This window comes from Haliotis rubra, unplaced genomic scaffold (genome assembly GCF_003918875.1).
Source record: "Haliotis rubra isolate DU_JTF1 unplaced genomic scaffold, ASM391887v1 Scf606, whole genome shotgun sequence".
Classification (NCBI taxonomy): Eukaryota; Metazoa; Mollusca; class Gastropoda; order Lepetellida; family Haliotidae; genus Haliotis; species Haliotis rubra.
In genome coordinates this window covers 459098-479158 of record NW_025767309.1, presented here as the reverse complement: position 1 = coordinate 479158, position 20061 = coordinate 459098, and the positions used below count along the sequence as shown (strand labels likewise).

The following is a 20061-nucleotide window of genomic DNA, read 5'->3' as shown; positions in this document are numbered from 1 at the left end:
CTCCTTGACGGTTTTGATACCTACTATTCAGACGGTTTATTGCAGCCTAAAACTGTTGCTGCGGGCTGTCCGCAGTTGGTCGCTTCTATCCATACGTTGTGTGAGGGTTATAAACATGCACGATTATTCTAAACAGGATACGTCAGAAAGCTGGTGTTAATTGGAAAAATACTTCACGGGCTGCTTACGCAAAGAGGTGTGAATTACTGCTATAGACAATGCATCGTGTATGACGTCTTGTACAATCGAGTTCCGGTCGGTTATAAAAGTGAAAATTGATTAAAATCGTTTGGGAAATGCATAATGCACATATATTAGAAATATTATTGTAAGGATTCATTGAATTGATTATTTCTTTTTGCGAGTTTTGATATTTCGATAAAGGGACTCGGTAATGAGTAATTATTTTTATGTTGACTACACAACAGAAACGTGGTCGGGAAAATATTATTATTCAATGTATTCCAGACCTGGATATTTATTCGGAATGGGGTCATCAATACGGTTATGCTAATTATTCATATTCGTAGGTCAAGCATTATATATCATACAGCGGGAGCGTCCGTTTCAAACAGACATTTGCATACAATAACCACTAACAGGGAAGGGCGCCGGCACGCCACCACATTTCCAAGTTTACTCGGTCATATGACTAAATTCTGACTGTCCTTATTTTCGAATCCAACATGCTAACAATCTAAACGAGATACGCGCTAACACGTTATTTGGAGGCATTGAAGATCAATGTATAGTTGCACGCTGTCCTTTGCTCGTGTTTCTTTCACAGGGGAGGAAAAGCATGAGAAGCATTTCAGAGTTCACGTCACTTCCACACCCAAATAAGAAAGAACTCGATCCCAAATGCGCGAAATAGGACACAAAACGTAGGTGTTTGAACAAATTATTACGCCGCTGCATCAATTGAGTCACAGCATAGAAAGATTTTTCTTGCTTTGGTGGCCAATTCGAGTGTAAACCTCGCGTAGATTCGCTCTAAAGAATATGAATGGGGTAAATACTAAGCCGGATCCCGGGCACAGCTGACCTTCCATTCAGCCAAAGGGATTTCCCCAAAGGGATTCCCTCGGGCCCGGACTAGGCATTAATTTTTCACGTCGGAATCAGGATTACCTAAATACCACAGCGATACGCATGCGCCAAGTTATTTTAAGCCTACTCGCGCATGGGCAGTAAGAACCTTTTCAGTAGTATCATATGTTTCCCATGGCGGCTTCGAAGAGGTTGTGCTCCTCTCGATCGCGCGATTGTAGCGAGAATTCGCGCAGAGCACATGGATCTAATGACAAAAAAGGACATAGAAGAGAAGTGGAATCTCTTCTGGACATTTCTGCCAAAGTTGTGGCAGAGAATATTCCGTTTCAACGGATAGAACAGCTTTACGATCGGATACCGGAGCCCGTTCAAAGTCGGATTGTGTACTGGTCGTTTCCCCGAAATGAAAAGGATATTTGCATGTACTCTTCCTATGCAAACTGTTCTAATAAGGACAACTGTGAAAGCCAAAAGCTGCCTTTTTATCAGGGAATTAAACTTTTAGAAAACGGTGCTGTTTCCAACGTTCTGCAAATAGGTAAGATATCGAATTGCAACCCACGAAAGTGAAGATCGATATAGTTTATTGCTTTTCTCTTCTAGCTATACAGGGCCTAATCATTGCTAGCCAAATGGGTGGGTATCGCAGTGAAATGAATATCTGTAAACGACCCCAGAGCTCGCCTGTCGCATGTGTCAACGATATCTCGAGCTTGATGTGGGCTAGGCACAAATTCACGTCTCAGTTTCGGCTTGTAATCGTTTTAACATTTACAGAGAGGCGACGGACGTGTGAGGTTCTGCAAGGAAAATATATTCAGACGAGACGGGCTGCTGGGCCTATCGATTCAATAATTGATCCCACAGAAACTTCATTTTTCTCCTAGACCAATGTTTTAAGAAGTAAATATATTCCTACAGAAGTACCTCAACGCTGAAACCTATTTTTTCGTCCTAATTGAAAGAGCACTCCCTTTATTTACTATGTTTATGAGGGTCATTATTCACTTCCGGTTGTGAGAATTCACTCTGTGTGTCATCAACCCCTGTGTGTACATGAGGGGTGATTGACGTTTAACAGTTGTGCTTATGTTTTCTCCTACGCATACTCTGTCATAAAATACATCTGTACTTTATGGAACGTTAATACCAAAAACTAGGCATTGTGATCCAGCTTGGAAAACATGTTTTATTCAATGTGTTTACCCAGTGGATTTCATTCAATCATTCATTTGCACATTGTCAAAGCACACCGCGAACGTTGAATGGATTATTCTTTTTGATACATGTTATATTCTTCAAAAAAGGTTAGTCATTTGAAGCTAAGTATTTTCAATTGCTAGCAATTACCATAAACCTTGTGCATGTCCGGTAGAGATGTTTATTGCATACAATATTGACTTGTTCATTGATCAACCAACGTGGGTGTGTTTTCTGGTGTGTAAATTGAGCCACATGTTTATCTGAGGAGCTGCAGACAATCTAGCAATCAGATAAGATTAGACAGTTAATTGGGTCATAAAATACAGTCACAAGCAATTTGATCAAGATGGTATGCAGGTAGACATTCAAGTGTAACTGAGTTGGGGGGTTCTTAATCATCCAGGCACTGGCTCTCACATTCAAAGTGGTCATAAAATAAGATAATGAGTAGGCCTGCTTTGAGGCAATCTGAATAAGTTTGTGTGAGGCAAGGGGGCGTGTCCATACCTCAATGAAATGACAGCTGGTGTAATGGAAGTTGTGTGTGAAAAAGGGGAAATTGGTAGAGGGCTTGCATTGCAATGATTGACCTACTTAGATTCAGGCTCAGACAGCTCCACCTTTCTCTAATCTGCTGGCATTTTTATTGTACCTCGAGTTAATCCTTCCATTGTTTCTCATTAATGAATTCTTCATTATTGGTGACTTTTGGATTAAAGATAAAATGCTTTGTCATGGATCCCTTATCACGTCTGCTGATTAAATAGAAAAAAATTGACAGAAATCAAATTTATTTCCTAAAAATATATAGTTTTTATAAACTTTGTTTTTATTTCGTTTCAAAATCATGGGAAAAAAGTATGTTTAGTTTATAAACCCAAGTAATGATAAACAATAAAATGATTATTAAGAATAATATGCTTGAAGTTGATGCAAAGCAGTCTGTTACTCTGTAACATTTGTATATAGATTTTTGACAGCTCTTCAACTACACATTTTGCAGTTCTGCACCACCACTTCCAATTCACATATCTGGTTTACATGTCCTGGCTACAGGCACTGCAGGTTTCATTGTGCATTTTCAAAGCAGAACTATTTATACACTTCTAAAATTGAACTGACACAAAGAACCACTGAAGACTCTACATTTTCAATTTCAAACAGTATCTTTATACCTCGCTGTCATGAAACTTGCTCAAATCCTTTTGCAAAGATTTAAACTGTCAGTGTGAAAAGTTCAACCTGCCCAGAGTCAACATGAAGGCATTTGTTGACAGTGACCAAAGACAAGATCCCGTCCATTGCACATGTCCTAGTGTGAGTGGAGGGCATCTGAAAAGGAACTGGGGACTGTGGATGGTCACATTTCAACTGTGATTGAGAGGCAGCTTTCTATTATCAGATCCCAGCTTCACAGCTGGTTTGCAGGAAAGCCATGCTTCAAGCTGTGCCATGAAAAGACCAGGCCATGTGGAGATGTACTAGACACAGATCTACTCTCTCTAGAGCTCTTTGTTTGTCTTATGAGTTTTCTTACCCACTTTACAGAACAGCAGCTTCACTTCTTTTAGTCAACTTCTTAACCCGGAAAAATATATGGGTCACGACTTCATCTGGCTTTGTGGTTTGGTTTGGTTTAAAAACTGTTTCAAGTTGGTGTTGAATCAGGCTGATTTGGCTAAGGAAAACTTGTTTCATGTTGATATGGGCCTGTGTAATGTTAATCTGGCTTTCACAGTATCATGTTTAAAATGTGGAGCTGACTCAACTGAGTGGTCCCATATGTAGGACTGTATCCTCTTTCCAGTCTTAGATCAAATTAAATGGCGGCCTGTTCCTGAAGATCAGATGCAGACCAAGGCCAGGGTGAAGTTTGGATCAGCTTGTGTATTGCTTACAAAAGATGTCCATGCTTTAACCATTTGATGAATCAGCCTCCAAGACATTTAGGTTACTTTAGCAAAGGACACAGTGACTGTTCCCATATAGTTCTTAACAGTGCCTCTAGCATTTAACAGTGTAGATGTAGCATAAAGTTTCCAAACTATGTGTTGTAAGGTTCATCATGCTCAAGAATCTTTGTTTTGTCAACCAGTATTCTTATGCTATCAACCAATCACATTTATGAATATTTCCATTATGAGTTTTGAAACATTGAAGGAAAAATATCAAACTGGAAAAACTACACTAATAAGCTGAATGGAGAGAAAGTGAACCATACCGTGTTTGTACAACCTATTTATTTAAGAACATGATCAGTCATGGATGTCAAGCACAGTAAAAGGTTTACTATGCATTGCAATGTTCCATATTTTACAGCATTCATAATTGCATCCAATATTTACATAATATGAGATATTGATAATGTAATGTAAGTAAGATCAGGGAAAATTCTTCAAAAATTGATGAAGCATAGAAATGTCTTGACATTTATCCCTGTCTCACTAACAGGTCTGTACACATAATGCACATATTATACACTGACACACTACTCAACTTTTGCTAGGGATAATCAGATGTGCAATTCTATTTAAATATACACATGGCATGATAATAGTTTTTGTGTATATGGAAAGATAAAACATATCCCATAAAGCATATGTACACACTTGCCATATTTTTGTCTCATGGTATGAAATTAGATTTATGTCTTAGATTTAATGATGGAAGAAACACCCGAATACCACATACATATTTTCAGTCGTAAACATTTGTTACTGGTATATATATCAGTCATGGAATTATATTACATGCAGTATGTTGCTAACAACTTTTATTGACATTGTGGAGAGGTCACTCAAAATATTTTTTCCTGTGCTGGAAAGATAAAGCAAGTACAGATAATGTTCACAAGCAACAATGCCAAGGAAGTGAGGACCTACTCCACAGACTCCTTGGTGATATAACCATTCACAAGTGTGTGCATAGACCAATGTAGACAGAGATTAGTTCAGTCACAGGGCTCGATATGATGGGACATGTCTATTGGTAATAGATAAGACATTAAGATGGTGATCTGTTTTGATAGGTGACATTTTGTATGGAGTTAGGCCAAACAAAAAAATATCAGCTCATATGCTTGGTTCAAATGGAATGATCCTAGTTCACTTTGATTATGTTTCTAGTTTTGTCAGCACCCTATCCATAGATTGTATGAAAATGGTAAACAAATGAGACCTGGATCACTTTCAGCTTTCCACCAACATTAGCTGCCACTCTGTGATATAACTGGAATACTGGTTAAAGAGTCATTAAGCTCAACTTACTCCATCGGAATGAAAGCTGTTTTAGGTTACTTGCTTGGCCTTTGCTATCATGTATTTATTATTATTATTTGGTAAAATGTTGAACGGAGTATGCTGCAGATATTGAACAGCATGAACTAACAAGTGTGTGGGTTATACTGGAGGATAATTACCAGTCAGTAGACGTAATGGGAAACAGTAGGGTGTGCTGGATTCATTTTGTCTTAGTCAACCTGAAACTGCAAAAACATCTTTATTTAGTTTGCTGTACGAAGCACTGCATGGGTATACATAATATAAGAGTGTTTTTCCATTTTACACTGAAAAAACCCTATGTTATCTAAGTTAAAAGTTGCCAGGACTCTGCTTCAAGTGTTAATGCTCATTTTCTGGGGTGTGGAAGTAAACCTAGAACTTAACTGTATTTGATAACATATAGCTGTACCCCCAAATGTTGGGAATAATTCTTATCCTTAGGATACCTTTAGTATACCGGTAACAAAATTGATCAGGTCCAAAGCTAATTGTCATGTTTGGTCTAGACATAGACATATTGTAACTAGGATGCCCCTCACCTGCTTGAGTAATATGCATCAAAAGAGCCAGCAGACAAGGTGGATCTTGCATGAATGCCAGCTGTTTTAAACCTGGTCTCCTTTTAAATGAAGTTTAGTTCGAAATGTACAAAGTAGTCATTGATCGCTCATGCCTCACATAAAATGTGAGTAATAAGTAGGTTAGGTATGTATGCCTCTGCATGCCAGTATGTGTTATTTAAACTATATTTTGTCTCATTTCCCCGTAGATTTTTGTGTGATTAGGTAAGGTTGTTCAGAGTGAAAAAACTTATTCCAGCCTACAAGAATGAAAAAACTGATTCTGGCTATTAATTTGTTGCCAAAGTCAGAGAATAGTACCGTCTAGTCATAAAGAATTCTCTGTGGTATATAAACATTTTCATTCAACATGTGTCACGAAGTACTAGTATTTAGAAAAAAAATCAGCATCATTATAAATAATAGCACTAAATAACCAGTATCACATGGCAAATTGTGTTAATATGTGGCATTTATGTATTTCAGACTTGTATATGTTATGTATTTGGTTACATTTTTAAGTGAAAATAATTCACAGAAGAGATACTGCAAATATGTCATGATTCAATGACAAAATTTGAATGATTATGTCATGGTTGCGTTATGGATCTGCTAATTAGACCAATCATGTATGTTAAGCATTCAAGGAATGTTTCTATCCCTGGAGTTATATACATTATGTAGAAAGTGTAAGAAAGCCCTCCAAGCTCAGCCTTGTAGCATTCCCTGACCTATGTACACAGAGTATACGGCTATCCTCACATTCCTGTCTATTGACACTAGTGTTAAAATATTTATCAAAGTTTATGTTTGTTTGATGTTTGAAAGAGATACATGTCAGTTAGGATATATAGAAGTATCTCCCATATGTTTATGCTACCGTATCCTCATCAGAATGAATATTTCATGTCTTATCTTCAAGATTAGTGTCACGTTTCACATATTTATGTACCATTAGCCAGCATTAAAGATATATGCTGTTTGTTCATATTACACTTCAAGTTCTTTCTTTGAGGTTTCCAAAGAATACATTTTATTGTGATCTGCCCTGAATAATATTAATAGACAAGTATTGTACGTTATGTTTGTGTTAAATGAGAAGGAATTCAGCTTCAGTTGAGTTGCCCAGAAGGTTATTGCCATGACAAGCCATGTAACAATATATGAAATGATTAATTAAGCATTCTTCCCGAGACCCAGAGCAGTCCCCTGACCCGTTTCCAATCCCAGAACCTTGAGGGGAACTTCATGCAAATTTGATCTTTAAATATTCCGACTGAGGTAACTTTCCAGAGATGGCATTGTTTTGAAATTCTCTCGGTGCATTTGGTGAGCTGATGATGTTAAACAGGGTTGGGGAGATGACTTATTAATTAAAGCATCACCTGAATGTCAAAATAATTTGGCATGCTGCCAGGTATGTTGATGAATAAATTACTACATGAGAAGGATGTGAGATAACCCATTTGACAAGGATCAGGACAGAGCTATCTGTCTTTGTTAGACTCTGTGGGCCACAGGGTATGAAGTGTATCCAGTGGGTACCCCTGCAGCCATTCAAAGTTTCTCCTTACGACAGTTATATACAATGTAAGATTTACATTGGTGTCATACTTGTGTATACACAGATCCATTACTGAGTGAAGCCAGTCTGGGAGGGGAGAGTCTGGCTCACTCTCCTCTGTGTGTAGGAATGTGGACATGGTGTCTTCTGACCCCACTTCTTGTGGGAGGGTCTGGGAAAATATATTTTATGATTCATGGAGGGAGTTAACATGTTTAATGCTAGGTCAACTTTTACATTACTTAATAGCAATAATTTGGCTGAAAGCATTTTGGGAGCATAGTGAACCAACTCGGAGAAGCCTTTTTCTCTAAATATATTCTTTTATAGAAATACGGTTAATCAACAATAGGTACAATAGCACATGACACGAAGGCTAATATGCAAAATGTAATACAAGTTATGATAGTAATCAAAGTCCCGATCTACAAAACGTTTGTAGCATTACTGTCGTATCTCTGTGCTGTATCTTACAAATGATGTTGTGCTATGTATGCTTTGTGGATATGGTCTCAGAACTGTAAACATGATGATCTGATAATGTTGAGATTCTGAATATTTGTATATTGAAACTGAAATGTGATGTTAATTACTGTAGTTTCCAGGTCTTGGTCACACTTGACTTGTTGCTTATGTGTGTGTTTGTGAAGAGTTACTGAGCTCTAGTATCCTACACCTGTTAATGTGTTGCTCCCGCCAAGTGGCAGTAGATTGCTTTGCAGCGTAAATTGCCATTTGACTGACAATCTCTGAATTAACTTGCTTTCGAGTCCTTTCATTTCTTTGAGAATGTCACAACTCTTCGACCAGCTTTATTTTGCTTGGCAACACAGCAAGTCATCAGTTGGATATTTGTTGTAATTTTCTTGAGATTCGAGCGTGTATTTTGTGCCTTCTTTCAGATTCTCAAAATTCCGTTTAGTGTTTGCCCTATATTCTCTCCGCTTGCGACCAAATACACAATGTCCACAACAAAACAGATTTGTTTGTCAAATCCCTTGGGGGAATTCTCCCTGTCGCCATAAAGCCCTCGTACTACAGTTTGCGTGTACAGCCCTCACAGGACTGACAAATGTTTCTTTCTCAATCCAAATTCCTGGGTAGTTATAACGGCAGGTGTCTTGAGTGTGTTCACAGGAATGAGTCGCCTCCTGCCCGTGCCAGACTGCTGGACAAGACTTGTGATATACTTTGTTCACGCTCAAGTCATCCCTTTCTCAAATACCTACCAGCACACATACAGATAAGGAGTTTAAAGCAAAGAGGCTTAGCTCAGCTAAGCATAGCAGGAGTGGTCGGCCTTGTGTTTAGTTTACTTTACTTTACGAAGAAACAGCCAACAATTAAGTGTCATTGAAGTGAGACAGTGTCGATGGTGCACATGGATGACCGTAACTGTGAAAGCCAGGCAATCCTGCCTTCACTGGCTTTAGCGGATTCAGGGCAGGGGATTTCCTGGGTGAGCCAGTGCAGGATGCCGTCAGTGGACTGGCAGAGAGTCTGTTGCTTTCACAGTCCACTGTCATGTGGGTCCCAACTCACACCAGTTTGATTTGGTTTCAAACCCCTCACAAAAACTGAGAAAACACTCTTTCATCTCTTTCCTCCAATTGGCGTCCTATTGTGTGGGGGTGTTTTGCTCCGCTCCTCCTTGCAAGAGAATCACTTCTTCACAAAGATAATCTAGTGGTGAAAAGACACATTTTTGCCTGTCTTTGTGAACATATTCATCTGTACAAACTGTTGATAAATATTGCACACTTTTATCTTTTGTTGGTTTGATCAGGTGTGAGAGGACAAATTCAAAATATAGGTAAAATGATGTTAGATCCATACAACTGTTAAAAAAGTTATTTTTTTCTTTTAAATGACAGTTTTGTGATGCTATCTCATGCATTTAAGGTGACAGGTGCTTGGATGAATTAGTGTAGGAATGTCCGCCTGGGCAGAGGACTGTCCCAGTACAGCCTTATAGAATGTATTGAACGACTTTAATGACTTATCTCCCTCTTATTGTGATGTGGGATGGTTGCCTTGCAGAGGACAATAGGGAGGGGTTGTGGAGGAGGAGGGGGGCAAGGCTCTTTATATCCAGTTCAAGTGACTGGGTGTGAGGGAGAACTTATTGTAAGGATAATTAGAGAGCTCTTGTTCCTTGAAGAAAAGTAGGTAAAGGTTAATTTATGGCGCAGTGGACTCAAGTGTGTCCTGTCTTGCAAAATGAAATCTTTGTCTCCTCTTTCATATTTTTGGGTGGCTGTTGTAATTGTAGATTGGGGGTAATATGATATGAAGTCTAGTCCTCATGGTTGTAGTATCTATTAGGAGTGGCTGTTCTTACAATTAAGGGTGAGGGTGTCCTTAGTATTGAGGGTGAGGTTGTCCTTAGTATTCAGGGTGAGGGTGTCCTTATAATTCAGGGAGGTGTTTCTTACATTTCATGGTGAGACTGTTCTTATATTTCAGGCCCATTTCTGGTGCCCCTGCCGTGCTGGAATATTGCTAAAACTACACTCACTCACTCACTCACGCTTATAATTCAGGGTAAGGGTGTCCTGGGGAGGGGCTGTTCAAACAATTCAGGGTGAGTGTGTCCTCACAATTCAGGGAAGTAGTTCCTTCATTTTAGGGTGAGACTGTTCTTACAATTCAGGGTTGGGATTTTGTTACAATTCAAAGTGGTGTGTTGTAAAAAATGCATGGTTAGGGTGAGTTTTGACTATGAAGTTACCTGTTCATCACCATTAGCATGTATGTGATGTTTAATGGAAAGATAAAACAGACTGGCTTCATATAGATAATGTACATAATTTCAAATAACTTACTGAACATGCTGAAGAAAACAGGCAAAATGCTTTTTGTCTTCTACATTTGTTTTTCCCTACCAGTCCTGAATTCTTTTAATTATATTACTGAAACCTGCAAAAGAAAACTGTTAGGAATACCATACTCTACATGGGAGAAATATACTTTATTTAATATATGGTTGTGTCTAGTACTCTACGCATGTGTTATCCATACTCTTCATAGGAAAATATTTGGCTGTGTCTAGTACTAGACGCATGTGTTATCCATACCCTTCATGGGAAATTATTTGGCTGTGTCTAGTACTTAACACATGTGTTACTCATACTTTACATTGGAGACATATTTGCATGTGTCTACTACTCAGGTTGGGAGAATGGATATTTCCTTGCTCCATATTTTGTCGTCTTTACTTTTGGTTATCCGTACTCTGCATGGGAGACATATTTGCTTGTGTCCACTAGTCAGGGTGGGAGAATGGATATTTTCTGACTCTGTAGGTTGTTATCTTTACTCCACATGGGGTTATCTGTACTCAACATGGGGGTAATTAAGGGTGACTGTTGTTACTATTCAGAGCAAAGAATGGAACTTGTATACATGATGGTTTGCCTGGGGAGTGGCTGTGTGTTTCAACAGAGAATGGACATACTTTAGGGGCTAGGGGCTACAACTGGACAGTCACCATGAAGGAAGGAAGGCTTTCTCATGCAGATGTCATAGGATGTTCCCCATCAGCTGATGCTGTGGGATTCCTCTAGCACTGGGGATATTTAGTATTGTGTACCTTTGACCTTTGATTCTCAAATGGAGATAACTGTCAGGTTTTCCCATGAGTCGGTATTTGCATCTCCATGCTCAAATGTGTATTGAGCCAACAGAAGCAAGCAAGGTATTTTGGTCACATTTGAAGCTTTATGACACTATTTTCATTGTGTACTTATTTCAAAATAGAATGACCTAGATTTACATACAATACAGGAAGCCAGTGGAGGTTGAACCCTGACACTCGTTTCCTTATCCTATTCTTAATGCACCTTTAATAGATGTTAAAAGTGGACATTTTTCTGGGCCAGTTTCTTTTGGTCTAATTCTTGCTGTCAGTAATAATGTGTTATTTTTATTTCAAGATCATCATTTCATTTTAAAAATGAAACAGAAATAGTTAATAGTTGAACAATAATACATATATAAATATATATATGATATGTGTATATTATTGTATAAATTCTTGTAATAAAATGTAATAAAATTAATACAGCCACACTGAACATTAAAAATTACCAACAAAGAATATAATTACAAACATATAAAATATTGATAGATAATGTCACAAAACTCCTGGCACAAAACTTGTTTACTCTGTACAACAGTTGTTTTTTTTAATTAGACATTTCTGTGAGCTTATACAATAAATAACACTGATCATGTTGATTTTATATTTTATTGATATTTCATTTCCGTGGGAACAGGTTATAAGTTTGTTGTATCAGTAGCGATGGGACCTGGATTCATTAATATTGTAGACCAAAGTGCTGCAATGATCTCATCCTCCATACACAGTTGGTAATCTCTGGCTATTGATTAAGTATCGAGATCTACATTTTCACATTCACAAGAAACTGATAATTGATAATTCCAGCTCAATAATCACTGGAAGTACTCAGGTGGTATAGCCACTGGCAGGTGCTTGCAACAATAGGTCAGTTCCGGCCATTGTCAGATGACATTCCGGAACACTACACACCTAGGCTGATCTCTTAACTACTACATGTAAATGGGTGGAATCACTTCAAGGATTTGGACAGTATGAAAAGGAAACGCTTGAATGACTGATTGTTAGGTATCAGCACGGACACTGGTCACAGTTGTGAAGCTGTCCGTCCAGGTATTATCTGACTGTAATTGTTGAAATATTAGTGTATGCTTCAGGGTACATTACAGCCTGTCCAAAAGCTGACAGGCAGTCCAGACTCGCCACTCTAATAAATAATTCCTGAAGTTCAGCCAATACTTTTATCTGCCCAGCTAGAAAACCAAGCACATTGGGAAAAGTCAAATCGGTTTTAGGTGATGCCAGAAAACTAGTCCAGTCAAGCAGAGAAACACTTTGGCACAAGGTCATTACTTCTGAACCAGGGATACGGGTGGCCTTGTTATCTAGGGCATCACAAATCGTTGCGCAGAGTTATGTCCCTTTGGTTTGTCAGAAAACCTATGGTTGTGGTACAGAATCCTGATTTAGATTTCACAGTTTGTAGGCATCATACCTGTCTTCATGGGTATCACCAGACTGGGAAACATTTTTTACCTGTATCACTTCAGGCTTCAATCCAACATTACGCTGCCACGATGTGATATACCTGGAATACTGTCACTGGTGGTGTTAAATCCAACTCATGCTGGACTTCTAAACCAGTTGTAATATTCTAGCTGTTCTCCAAGTATCTGAACCCAATGTGATGTAACTGACTGTGGAATGTCTTGGTACAGTTTCTTTCATCATGGCTGTAATGAAATGTGTATTTGTTGTTATATTACTGTTAATATTTGCAATGACTTCACAACACAAGCAATATGTTCAATATCTAAAGCATTTTCTGTTCTACACAAAATAACCTACCGAGTTTCAAGATTCATTTGAACAATCAGTTTGTAATAAGATGATATCAGGGGAAGAGCAGTTACATGGACAAAATCTATTATCTATTATATATTAACTATGTAAATGTACCATTTGAACATGTTTTAAGACAAGCAACTTTTTTAAGCAAAGACTTTGGCACCAATTACAAGTCATTTGAAACATTTGTATCAAGACAAGTTCTTGATGGGAGTTTAAGTATTTGAGACTTGTAGCATTTAGATTTACTGTTATCAAGAGTCTTAATTTATTCAAAGTCATGAAGGTAAGATATATTATTCAAAATCATTATTCCATCTTTTTTAATAGCCGGTGTCCTGAGGGAATGTTGTTTCAGTGACAGAGGGATAAATGATGTGTTTTAGTTGTGATGTCATGGTAACAGATTCCAGTTCTGGCTGATAAATATCAATAGAAGGCTAGATAACCAGTATGTAAATATATTTGTGAAAAGACCTTTTCCACAGTGCTTTACAGTGATAGATGATAAATACATTCAGTTTGTGCTTAACCTACTTGCCAGATGTTTATCAGATTCTATGGCGTTAATATCATGTTAGTTTACATGTTGTCCTGGATATTGTATAAAGTCTCTCATTCACACTCTTTTTGATGATATTGCCTCTATGGATTCCAGCTAACTATGTCTCCTGGATTGGGTAGTTTCAGGGCATGACCTGACTGAAAGCCCTGCACCATACACTGGTAGTGTAGATTGTTGCCCTTGTTATGAAACTGTATCAAACCAAGAAGTATTTATGGACATCCATATTATAGGTAGAATATTTTTATTGCCGTGTACAAGAACACTCACTCTCTGTCTGTAGAAGAATTGCTTGATACATGGTATTGTTGCTACAATCACTATCCCTATAAGTTCTTTGTGACCTCGAGTTACCATCTCTCATAGTTTTCTCAGAACCCGCTCAGACTGAGAGGGATAATTTAATATAATGGACAATGCTGCATTATGGAAAGTGATAATTTTGAGACAAAGAATCCATTCCCTAAGGCTACTGTTGCGGACACAAGCATACATCACACTGTCAAGGCATACCATACCTGTTTACACTGCAATTGCCACCCTACTGGATATGAATATCGGGTATCCTTTACACATGCCAACTAACTGACATGGATTTTTGCAATGCTGGTATTTCATGACCCCAAAGTTCGAGGTCAACGGCCAGTCAGTAACTGCAGACGAAATCTGACACTCTTCCCTGCTGTCTGGCTAGTGCAGGCCTATGGTCATTTGTGGCCAGAGCGCCAAGAAGCCTCTGTTAGCGAACTAAACCCCACTAAACCCCTCTCTGTCCCTTGTTAGTTGGGCTGAGATTGATGGGGGCAGATCAATGGCTAATGATTGAGAAAACATATATTATTCATGTGCTGCACTTGTTCATTGAGGAGAGTCACGCCCCCTCACACGACCACAATGGCCGGGCACAGGTACTATTGTGTGGCACACAGTCATGACAGATGTGTTCTCATTGACTTTGATGTCGGGATGAAGATTGGTAGGGGATGGGAGGTCAGCTTAGAAGAGCTGCTGCTGCCCACTACTTCCTCGGACTCAGCTGGACTCGCCTGCATCTTAGAGTCCATCTGCATATTGACAGCACTTACTCATCCACAATAGGATCAGACGTGACACCTACTAATTTTAGCCTCATGAATATAGAGTATGCAGTGGTGCATTGTCTATGGAAGGCATGAGAAGGGGAGGTGTCTGTACAGCTTCCATTTACATAGTTGTCCAAGGTTGTTTTTATAGGATTAGAGTTATTAATTTTTTAAAAGTAGGCTTTCAGCACTATTATGTTTTTTCATTGGATTCATTTTGAACATTTGGTACAATTTCAGTAATTTTGGTTTCATCCATTAAGCACTTTTTTAACATATTGATTTCTATATTTCAAGGTTTTTAGTGGCTGCAATTATTTCTAAACTTCATGATTAAAAAAAGGCAAAATTTTATTTTTGAAGCATCATACTAGTAGGAACAGTGAGGTGGACCCAGCAAAATCATGTTGATTGAAGTACACCAAGAATTGTCTCTGCACATTTTACCCATGTGGGGAAAGCGACTGGCTTGGCCAGGATGATCAAAATGCCACTAGGGCACTCCACTTCCCATATTGGATGGAAGTGCATTGCCATAAAATTGCAAGGGTTGGTTAAAAAAATGAGGCCAGGTTATGGGAAGTACATTATTTTTTGTGTGCTTTAAACATAAGTAGGCAAGTAATAAGGGTAAGATGCACTGAGCAAGTGAGTGACTGCTTGAACGGAAGGCTTGTTACGCAGCCAATCAGCAGACTTATTGCAAGAGTTCTTGTAAAACTTCCTTTAGTCATTTGAGAAGATTGATCTGTGAACCAGAATAACATGCTTTTTTCATGGCTAATCACAGACCAGCTATGCTCCTTTGTATTCTCCAATTACATATGGGCACGATGATAGCACGCAAAATTATCTTTTTTATCAAGAATCTATTAGATCGATCCATTTTCATCATGTGCTTTCATATCACTGAAAAAGTCCATTTTACATGACAATACTTTCTGCTTGGGAGAATTCAGGATATCTCATGATGACTGAACAAAGCAAGGTTTTTATGTTGGTCTTCTACCTGTTACTAAACAACAGTTTGCTTTGCACCATGTGTTGTTGGTTGTGCAGCAAGCAGGCATATTAAAAGAACAGGTGACTGTTTACACTGATACTAATACCCTTGAACACCCGGGTTGGAATTGACTAAGGATTTATGTTGGCAAAAAATTGTATTGCAATATTTTGCGATTCAGGTACTCATATTGCGATAAGTATTCCATATTCCGGTATGCTGGGAGCTTAAGTCTTTGTGACTGTACAGGGTTCGAAATACTCCATATATTAGGGTGCCATGGCACGGTAAATATTGAAATAGCACGGATAAATAATTTTCTCAGTGCCCTTATGGCATGCCTAATTTTTTAGAGACATAACTCACCTTTAGTCATTTAATCCCCAAAACAAAACACTTATGCAAATGACTGATAGTTTGGGAAGACTGATAGTTTGGTTATTGAAAGAGGAAATTGTGTACCGGTATGTTAGAGATATTGAACTTACATATTGATAACCTGTCACAGAATTCTTAGCTATTAAAGGTGCTGGGAAAGCAGAACAAATGAAGCTTAAGAAAGCCATCTTAAACAGAAGACATATCAGTGATAACAGAAAACAGGTTACATTTGTTGTTTACTTACAATAAATTTCAAAAGATCATCATCATTGCTACAGTCATTTATCTAAAAACATGTGGGCACACTTGATTTCTGAAAGGCACATTTAAAATATTTGCCTGGTGCCCTAAGGCACACTTAGAAAAAAAGTATTTCTATCCCTGCTTTAAATGATCGTACAAGTAGATCCTATTTTCTATGTGTTGAGGCCCTAAATATTTATGTCACAGTTTGAATAACATCAGTCTCAAAATCAGGTTGGATAGCGAGGGATTCTTTGTATCTTCTTAATACAATTTATGGTATGTACAGTATGCCATTATGTCAACTGATTACAAAAAGACATGTCAGTTGTAAATAAAAGTCTGCGTAGATTTCTTCTTTTAAAAACTTCTTTTACCAGTTCCCAAAAGAGATATTGCTATGCATTTTGCTTGGAAAACTTATTGCAGTATACCAGTAACACAATGAAGCCCAAGAAATGACCTTCAGCAATCTATGCTGGTCCTAAGAGGCAAATAACAGGATCAGGTGGTTATGTTGAGTGTCAAGTTGATGCAGATCGACATATCCCAAAAGTGTAGTCGATGCTCATGATGTCAGTCACTGGATTGTCTAGCACAGACTCAGTTATTCACAGACCACTGTGATAAAGCTTGAATGTAATGGGTGCAATATAAAACAAGACACAACCTAAATGTTATCACAATAGTGGTGATAATCACAACGACATTGATCTAGTCTGTGCTGTATCGTGGCAGTGGTTGAGGATAGCCACATAAATTTTTCTCAGGACCCAATTCAAATGACAGGCCATGACTTTTATAGATTTTTCTATCCTGGGTAATATGTTAGTGTATTTTATTCTATGTAAGGTGCTCTTCATATTGAACCTCGAGGGTACATTTCCTGGTGTTGGTAAGGAAGTTTATAAAGGGCAACAGCTGTGCGTGATCAAATACTTCAACACATGGAGTTTTTTATGAGACCCTGAATACTTATTGCCCGTGAGGGTTGGGAAATTCTGATGGGAAATCAACATTTTGTCCCCTTCTTGCTCATAATAGTCATAAAAATCAACTTGATATGTTTAGAAAGGGAGCCGATTTCAGGTTCTTGGTGTAAATTTGTGTTTTCTTCTCTCCATTCATCGTTCTCACATGTGAACTAGTCTTGAGAATACTTCAGTTCAGCATACTTTGAGTTACCCAGAGTACTTCTTTTATCGCCAGTGAGACTGTATTGTGAGTTGAGTGTTCGCAATGTATTAACAAGAAATTAGAAACCTGAAACTACTTTCAAATGATTCTATGATCATAAGGTTTCCAATTAACTATTGTTATTATGCCAGTACATGAAGTATTGAGTATCATGTGCTATTACAAATATTTACACATGGCATCTGTAGTATCAGCCTTCAAATTACTTAGTAATGGATGACAAAGTTCAGAAAATGGAGTTGCCTTTCATGGCCACAGTCGGAACATGTGGTTGGCATTTTCCTGGGGACATCATCTGCTGAGTGCTCACTCGCAGGGGTTTATCTACAAGAGATATATATTTCACAAGGGCAGCCAGTGTCGGTGGCCGATATGTCCCGATATGCAAATGAGAAGCAAGAATAGACAGCTGACAGATCTATTAGCCCACATGTAGTGTACATCATGATACATGGCCTGTTGGCTGCATAAGCTCCTCAGGTACGAATAATAAATCAGTGATGTTATTTTAGCTTATCTGTTCTGCTGGAAAGCAGACTGGTCTGGACCAAGCATGAGTTGGGATCTGAGTGTGCCCCCCTGGACCATAAACCTATCCCTGTTCCAACCTCCCCAAGGCTCGGCCTGAGGGTCAGACTATGCTTCACTTTGTAGATCTAGCCACTACTCAAAGTCCACTCTTTGTCATTCAAAACTGGAAGGATAAATGTCCCTTAGAAGACAAGCTTGAGTTTGATGGAGTTGTGATTGCTGGCGTGGACATACTATCTATAAATACCACGTTTAGTGTTCCCTCTTCAAGCAACAACCTTGTGTCCCCTATGAGAAATTCCACAGATAAGGTAAATTCTTCCCCACAGTATACACAGTAAAGTTTACATGCTGGTTAGGGGCTAGGCCCTGGCTGATGCACTGCATTCTTTGAATATTTATACAAGTTTGTTTGCCTTTTGAAAAAGTATGTCTGAAACTGTATCGTGGTTCAATAAACCCACATTGATTATTACGGACAAGGGTTCCCGGTCGTCATTAATATCTGCATGTCAACCATCAATAACTTGCTGGCCCTAAGCTAGGCTTGTCAACTGCTACGAGATCAGTTGGGCTTTTGTTACAAGTTGAGATACAAATCATTCCCTTTAAAAACCCTTGTCATGTGGAAGTAAGCTTCCCTTGAAATTCAGGTTTAGGGCAGCTACAATGATTGTCAGTGTGCGTATTGTACCCAATGTTGATAGTCAACAAAAGCATTTCTCAATTGAAGAGCTGAGTTTGTCAATGGGAGAATGGTTGTTTGACCAGGAATCGGAGAGGCCTGCACACTGTGCTCCACACTCCCTCCTCCCAAAATGGTGTGGCCCTCTTTCTGCAGGGTGTTTAACTGCATCAACGGACGTCTGCCTATTTCGTCTCCACTTTCAAGCCAGATCAATCACCTAACACTCAGCCTTTTGATTACCCAAAATGTGATTGGTTCTTAAGTTCACTGCCCCGGGTAGAGAACAAGCCAAGAAAGAAATCTTTTGTCTTTTAATGCATCAGCCAGAAAGGCTTATTACCCACTGGTGCTTTAATGAACATAAGAGGAAGGAGAGAAGGCGAATTCCCCATGCTAGAGTTACCTCTTTGTGTCGGTCTAGAAGACCCATTGGCATTCCTACGTTGCTTGTCAACTTACCCCAGCTCCTGGCTCTAACTCCACAGCTTTGTCACAGTGTATTGCCAGACTAAATTGTTCATTCTTTTCCGACTGAGTAAGTGTGTATAGACATATGCATGCAACATATATGCAGTATTATTTAACCGAGTTTTGTTCAAATGTCTGGTGCATATTTACTTTGTGGATGAATAATGGTGACTATCTATTGATTAATATTGTAATTTAGGAGTGTTATTCTGTGCGATCATTAAGTTCCAATATATACTAAGATCCAATATCATCAGAGTTTGTCTGTGTCGTCATGGGCATTGTTGTGTTGAGGAAATTTAATTATGGATATTGGTGATATATAATTCAGCATTATTTCATATAATGTCTTCATTCATATGTCTGTATCAAATTCCTGTGATCTTGTTTGTTCACTTATTCACATTGAGAATAATATTTTTACCCGAACATGCTGATATTGATGGGGGGAATCTGACACCACATAATCTTCATAGGTTGATGTGACTTTCCCATCATGAGAAAACAATGCTATTGATGTAAGATAGGGACAAAGGCAGTGTCATTACTCACAATATCCACAATATTGAATTATTCCCAGCTGTCTGTGGGGAGGTGTGTCCAACAAATATTGATGACAAAATTATAGATTTATGTTTCAAATTGTGTGATAATTTATACTCAACATATGTGCTGAACTGCATTACAAGATGTCTGCAGGAACAGATGTTGACCAGTTAACCATGGCATGCAAATGATGTATGCATTATTCTGGATGAAAAACATCAGTGCAACATAACTATAGTATATGCTGTCAGTGATGTTTTTAGAATTA

At 38.4% G+C, this 20061-nt stretch overlaps 1 protein-coding gene across 1 annotated transcript in view; it reads left to right on the top strand.

Annotated features, from left to right (window-relative positions):
- Positions 1-1223: 1223 nt before the first annotated feature.
- LOC124255691 (zinc finger SWIM domain-containing protein 5-like) overlaps positions 1224-20061 on the top strand; it is a 42409-nt gene continuing 23571 nt past the window's right edge. Inside the window, exon 1 of the mRNA XM_046689582.1 lies at positions 1224-1591. Within this exon, the coding sequence (XP_046545538.1) occupies positions 1225-1591 (367 nt within the window). The 5' untranslated portion in view covers position 1224. The remainder of the gene's footprint in view (positions 1592-20061) is intronic.